Source organism: Geospiza fortis, unplaced genomic scaffold, assembly GCF_000277835.1.
Source record: "Geospiza fortis unplaced genomic scaffold, GeoFor_1.0 scaffold183, whole genome shotgun sequence".
Classification (NCBI taxonomy): domain Eukaryota; kingdom Metazoa; phylum Chordata; class Aves; order Passeriformes; family Thraupidae; genus Geospiza; species Geospiza fortis.
Window position 1 is genome coordinate 1,549,829 of NW_005054447.1, and position 6,626 is coordinate 1,556,454.

The 6,626-nt window shown below is 45.9% G+C and overlaps 1 protein-coding gene across 1 annotated transcript in view; it reads left to right on the plus strand.

Annotated features, from left to right (window-relative positions):
- HYOU1 (hypoxia up-regulated 1) overlaps positions 1–6,626 on the plus strand; it is a 13,848-nt gene that overhangs the window by 3,766 nt on the left and 3,456 nt on the right. The window contains exons 5-18 of the mRNA XM_031062400.1: positions 1–71; positions 622–737; positions 1,504–1,687; positions 2,090–2,224; positions 3,106–3,188; positions 3,289–3,421; positions 3,754–3,941; positions 4,188–4,326; positions 4,428–4,488; positions 4,798–4,880; positions 5,030–5,218; positions 5,375–5,571; positions 5,741–5,828; positions 6,332–6,454. The exon at positions 1–71 is cut by the window's left edge and continues 105 nt beyond it. Of these exons, the coding sequence (XP_030918260.1) occupies positions 1–71; positions 622–737; positions 1,504–1,687; positions 2,090–2,224; positions 3,106–3,188; positions 3,289–3,421; positions 3,754–3,941; positions 4,188–4,326; positions 4,428–4,488; positions 4,798–4,880; positions 5,030–5,218; positions 5,375–5,571; positions 5,741–5,828; positions 6,332–6,454 (1,790 nt within the window). The remainder of the gene's footprint in view (positions 72–621; positions 738–1,503; positions 1,688–2,089; positions 2,225–3,105; positions 3,189–3,288; positions 3,422–3,753; positions 3,942–4,187; positions 4,327–4,427; positions 4,489–4,797; positions 4,881–5,029; positions 5,219–5,374; positions 5,572–5,740; positions 5,829–6,331; positions 6,455–6,626) is intronic.

Sequence of the window (6,626 nt, forward strand, 5' to 3'; positions counted from 1 at the left end):
TCAACGACAACACGGCTGTAGCACTGAACTATGGGGTTTTTAGGAGGAAAGACATCAATGCCACGGCACAGGTGAGTGCATTTGAGAGATGCGGAGAGTCCTGCCAAGTTGCCTGCATGCAGGGGAGAAAGTGCTGCAGAAGAAATCCAAAGAACTTGAAGTACACTCTGCTGATCAAGCAGTCTCCTCTGTTTTCATGGGTTTGTCAACAAGACAAAGAGATTAAACGCTGTGTGCATGTATGGTGTAGCCTGAAAGCTGCTGGAGTGAGGGCAGGTCCTGGGAGTTCCCATTTTGTAAACCTGTTCCTTGCCCATCAGCTGGGGAAAATAACAGCAGCAATTACTTGAATCATTGGAGCACCGACTCAGAAGTACTTGATTTACTTGAGGCTGAAGAAAGAGCACAACTTTTGGGTTTTGAACTGTGAAATAGATTAGAAGTTTTCTTGTCTCCTTCTGTCAAACATGACCCTGAACATCACCCGTGTTTGGTCAAAAATGGTATAAAGTAGTCCAGGGAGTAGGTAGATGCGGCCTATATCACACTGAAAGGTTCTTTACTTATTTGTGGGGGGATCACCAGGTGTTTCTGCTTCACTGTCCCGACTTTTCTTTTCAGAATATCATGTTTTACGACATGGGAGCAGGAAGCACTGTTTGTACTATTGTTACTTATCAGACAGTGAAAACGAAGGACTCGGGAACCCAACCTCAATTGCAGATCCAAGGCATTGGGTAAGAATTCCACACGAGTTGCACAAATCCCACAGGTCTCAGAAAAGAAACCATTTGTTTCACAATCTTTATCATGTAGAATTTTGCAGTGAGGCTTCAGTACAGTAATTTGGATGGCTGAGGGGGAAACATTTGGAGCAAGAAGGCTTCAGTTGGGAATAATTTTGGTATTGCTGTCTTTTGCAGAAGGTAGCTGAGAACTTCCAGGAGCCTAGGAGGGAACCAACATACTTAGTTTGCTTTAAGCTTTCCTGTGTTAGCCTCAAATCATGTAAACCTATTCCATTGCATGTAATCTTTTAAGTGTATCAGTTGGAAAAAGAGAAGTATGCTTCTAGAGAGGAATGAAAATGCAGTGGACTTAATGCATTGCTAAATAAGGAGGAGGGTGCTGTGCATACCCAGCCCAGCAATTTTAATTCCAAAGCATTTATATTGCTGTTTTCAAGATACCTGGGACCTGATACAGTTGTCCATTGGCTTCTTGGCTGTTTTACATGCTTGGTAATAAGGCATTTACCTAAAATATAATGAAATTTGCTGTTGAAAGGCTGTTGTGGTGGTGAATCTCTTTATTTCCATCTTTCTTTCATTATAACGTGTTATTTTGAGGACAACATTGGTTGTTTCACAGTCATCACAGCTGATAATACTGCACCTATTTTTGACCACTTGCTGCTGTGCATATTTGTGAAATAATACATGAAATTTGTTTGTGTTTCAATTTGGTTCTGGTTTTTACACCTCTGTTCATTCTTTTGCTCAGGTTTGACCGTACTCTTGGAGGTTTAGAGATGGAGCTTCGTCTCCGGGACTACTTGGCAAAGCTCTTTAATGAGCAGCACCCTTCCAAAGATGTCCGGAAGAATCCTCGGGCCATGGCCAAGCTGCTGAAGGAGGCCAACCGCCTGAAAACTGTGCTGAGCGCCAATGCCGACCACATGGCACAGGTCTGACCTTCTCCTGGGGGTTCCTGCATTTTTTGGGCTGAGTGTGGGGTGAGTTGAGGACTGGTGTAAGGGAATGCTGTCCCTCTGCAGCGCAGGTCTGCTGAGGAGCATCGCTCCCGGTGGTCCCTCTCAGCTTGTGCCTGCTTGGTAGCACCGGTGGTTGAGTGGATTGAAGAAGAGTTATTCGTGTCAAGTATGTTAAATAAACTTTCACTGAGAGAAGCTGTCTGTTACACCCATGTTCCATCCTCTCATCACCTTAGCAATGGTAGGGTTCAGATGAGTGTGGTCAGGTCTGTTGTGTGTTACAAAAGCCAGAACTTTTTGCACACTGGACAAAGATTTTGCGTAGAAAAAGCTCCACAATTAATTTCATTCTGACTGGGTTTTTTTTCTGGACAGATTGAGGGACTACTGGATGATATAGACTTCAAAGCCAAAGTCTCAAGACAAGAATTTGAGGATTTGTGCTCTGACTTGTTCAAGCGTGTCCCAGGACCTGTGCAGCAGGCTCTGAGTAGCGCAGAGATGAACATGGTAGGTTTAAGAAAATGCATTACCAAACCGGAAGCTAGTGTGTGTGGAGCTACTGCCACATCATGATTGAGGCATCAGTGGTTGTGTTAGCAGGACTGTTCGGAGGTAGATGCCTGCTATTGTGACAGTGACGTTGGTGCTACAGAGAGTTTGCCTGCTGCAGTGTCAAGCAGGAGTGTGTCACACTTGCCCTGCACTATCCACCACAAATTAGGGACGTGGAGGAGGGGCTTCTTTATCTTAAAACACTTTACTCCTCCGTTTGAAATAACAATGTTTCCTCTTTTTGTCTTGGATACTGGTTCTGGTCTCACTCCTGAAGTTTTAACCGAATGAGTCTGGATACAGAATGATGGGTGTTAGGGCTTCTCCTTTGCACACTCCCTAAAGGGAGCTCTGTTGTGGGCTGCAGTTGAGGCAGTCCTTTGGAGAGAGTCACTGTGGGTTAAATGCTCACTTTGCAGGATGCCACAACTCTTGAGCAGCTTTGGGCTCTGATGTTCAGTGCAAGACGCTGAGTTACCTCTTAAAGGCTGGATTTCTGTCTGTTCAGATCCAACCAGCTCATGGTGTCACTGTCTCCTGTGGCATTGAGCTAGTTTGTGTAATTTTGAATCAAGCCCCATGTTTCAGGTGGCTTGAAGCCACAGTCAAGTTGTCACTGTTGGACAGACCTGACCCCAGGTGCCCGGTTGTTGGCGCAGCTGATGTCTGTCTGAGATCTGTTGGATGCTGGCCTGCACGGGGACAGCAGGGTCTAGTGTGGGTGTTCTTAGAGCACCATGTCACATGTGGTGACTGGGGAAGGAGCATAAGGAAGCCCTGGACTTAGCTTTCCAAAATTGCTTTCTTAAGACAAGGTGACTGTTTCCAATCCCTAGGATGGAATTGACCAGGTGATTCTAGTTGGAGGTGCCACACGAGTCCCCAAAGTGCAGGAGGTTTTGCTGAAAGCTGTGGGCAAGTGAGTATGTGAGGCCCCCTTCTAGTCTGTCTCCCATTGACAAGCTGCTGTTTATGTAGAGGCTGCAAACAACTCACGTCTGTTGCTTTTTGCTTCGTAGAGAAGAGCTGGGCAAGAATATCAATGCTGATGAGGCTGCTGCTATGGGTGCAGTCTACCAGGCAGCTGCTCTAAGCAAAGCCTTTAAGGTGAAGCCCTTCATTGTTCGGGATGCTGCTGTGTTTCCTATCCAGGTACCCTTTGGTTTCCCTTCTCTTTTGCAAGGTATGATGGGGCTGTGATGGGAGAAGCAATCCAGGTTGGAACCTCTCAGCTTCCTTTGAGTATGGAAGCTCTGGAGATCTTTCTGCCAATCTAATAAAGAAAGCAGAAGGAAGTCTTCTTTATAATAGAAATGCAGTATCCAAGGAGCCAGGCATATGCAAATACCAGTTGAGGAATATTTGCCTGCTCCCAGCCTTGAGGCAGAGCAGCCGAACACTGCTGATGTAAGATGCCACAGTTTGCAGTTGCTGAATCTTATTTTCTGTTTGTGGCTGAATCTTATTTTCTGTTTGTGGTGCAGGTGGAGTTTACTCGTGAAGTTGAGGAGGACGATAAATCCAGGAGTTTAAAGCATAACAAGAGGATTTTGTTCCAGCGCATGGCGCCCTATCCCCAGCGCAAAGTGATCACTTTTAACCGCTACACAGATGACTTTGAGTTCTATGTCAACTACGGAGATCTGACATTCCTGAGCCAGGATGACCTGCGGTGAGTTGAGCCCAGTACCCAGGCCAGCAGCTCTGTGGCAGTGCAACTTGCCTGGCCAGAAACGTATTGCCAGTGTGTCTGACTGGCACTGGCACATCTGTTCTCTGAGCTGCCTGTCCTTTAGGCCTGCCAATTCCTGCTTTTTGCAGTTGCCCATCGCCACCAGACTAAGTAAGAGCAGGGATTGGCTGTTCTGCAGCACTATTATCCTGAGTTGTCTCTCTGCTTTTGTCTCTGTGTCATCAGAGTTTTTGGTTCTCTCAATCTCACTACTGTGAGGCTAAAGGGAGTTGGGGACAGTTTCAAGAAGCACTTGGACTATGAATCCAAAGGCATCAAAGCACACTTCAACATGGATGAGAGCGGTGTACTGAGTCTTGACCGGGTAAGCACCACCATTGGGATGGTTGTCAGCTGATGTCTTTTTCAGTTTTATCCCTCTCTCTGGTCCCTGCTTAAAACTAATCCTGAGCTTCTATTTCCAAGGTGGAATCGGTGTTTGAGACCCTAGTGGAAGACAAGCTGGAGGAGGAGTCAACACTGACAAGTAAATGTGGAACTTTGATATTCATACGGGCTGTTTTGTTACCTGTAGCGGCTGAGATAACTACAAGCGTTGTGTTTCTTTGGGATGTGGAAGTTACACAGTCTGGCTGTATGTGTGGCTGTCTGTGCATGCAAGGACACGGAGGGAGGTTGCAGAAGTGTGAGTCTGGAGTGTGTGAAGCTCACCTACACCAGCAAGGGAGCCCTGGTGATCGTTGCAGTTGTGAGGAGAAGGACTGAGAGCTGAAGATGACTTTCCTCCTCTGGATATGTAAAGTAACATTCTGAATTTTCTGTCTCCCATCATCAGAACTTGGAAACACTATCTCAAGCCTGTTTGGAGGTGGTGGCCCTACACCAGAGACCGGAGAGAACCTGACAGACTCAGTTCAGGTGAGCCCCAGGGTGACTGCTACTGGAAGGAAGCCCTTTTGTCTTGCTGTGGCAGTTCTGTAGAATTACCTGTTCTGTGAAACATTGCATGGAATTTCTGCATTTAAAACATAGGTTTTCTTTTCCCTTTACTTGTTTGTGATGACCAGGAAGAGGAAGAGAGCCTAGCAGAAACAGGTAAAGAAGAGCAGGGGGAGAAACAAGACCAGAAGAGCCATACTGTAGATGCTGATGAAGAGCATGGACAAGAGAATCAGCAGTCTCCAGATCAAGCAGAAACTGCCTCTCCAAAAGTAGAGTCAGAGAGAAAGGAAGAAGGCGAGAAATTAGAGCCTCAGGTGAGCATCAGATTAAAGGAATGGACGTGAGTTTAGTACTCAAGAAATGCCATTTCCTCAGTGGATTTCTCCCTTTTCTGAAGTGCCCTGCCTTTGAAAAAAATTGCAGAATCTAAAAATCTGTTCTCTTGCTTGAGAACATACTTTGTGTTACAGGGTCCCAAAGAAAACAGAGAAAGTGCAAAAGAGGAAGAACCGTCCAAAAGTTCCAGTGACAGCACAGCTACCAAATCAGAGGAAGAGAAAATCAAAGCACCCAAGAAGCAGAAGCTTGTCCATGAGATCACCATGGAGCTGGATGTAAATGATGTGCCTGACCTGGATGAAGATGAGCTGAAGAGCTCGATGAAAAAGTAGGTTTGAAATGGCTCTGCTAAGTTAGAACTCTAGATGAAGGAAGGGAATTGCTTTGGGATGGTGATGGCTCACACAGGGTGCTGACCTCAGAAGCTGGTGTGTGTGATGTTCTGCTCAACCAAGGGCACTTGCTAACTTTTGATTTTTGTTCTCTTTGCATGTTAGACTCCAAGAGTTGACGATCAGAGATCTAGAGAAACAGGAAAGAGAAAAATCAGCCAACAGCTTGGAGTCTTTCATCTTTGAGACCCAGGTAAGAGAGGGATATAATGAAATGAGAATTCCAGGAGAGCAGTAGAAGTGTTTTGCACAGCTTTTGGCTGATCTGAGTGCAGGGTTTGAGCTGGGGGAAGCTGATTTGAAGAGCCCAGGTTTTGTCTTTCAGTCACTTTTCCTAATGCTATTAGGCTTCCCAGGCCCATGTTTCCTCAATACAAAATGAAGCTTCCCTTCAGCATGTCTAACACATTGAACAGTTGCCCCCAGAGTGTAAAGAAGCTACAACTTCTCAGGAACTGTTGTGCAGAAGAAGCAATTAGTGTGAAGTGTATGTGAAATAATGACTGTTGCAGTGTTACCATCGTGGAATGTGGGTGTGTCCATACCTGGTGTGTTACGTTGTGCTCCCGACAATGCTTGGAGCAGAGCTCAGATTTGGGAGGGTGCAGGCAGCGCCCCAGCCCAGTCACAAGTGAGTGCTCTTGTTTTATGGTTCCAGGCTCAGTGGTGTTTGACCAGTGCTTGCTGTTTTTTTAGGACAAACTTTACCAAGAGGAGTATCAGTTTGTTTCAACAGAGGAGCAGAGAGAAGAAATTTCCAAAAAGCTTAGTGAGGCTTCCAGTTGGATGGAGGAGGAGGGCTATGCAGCTGCAACAAAGGTATTACTGTGTGCAGTCAGGGCACCAGTCAGCTGTCACTGACATAGAAGTGACCACAGAGACTGACAGAGCCTTTGTAATCTGGTTCTTGAGAGTTTTTTGCTTCCTCAGAGCATTATGCACAGAACAAAATAAGAAGTTGTCCTAGCCATTGATGTTTCTACAAGAGCTT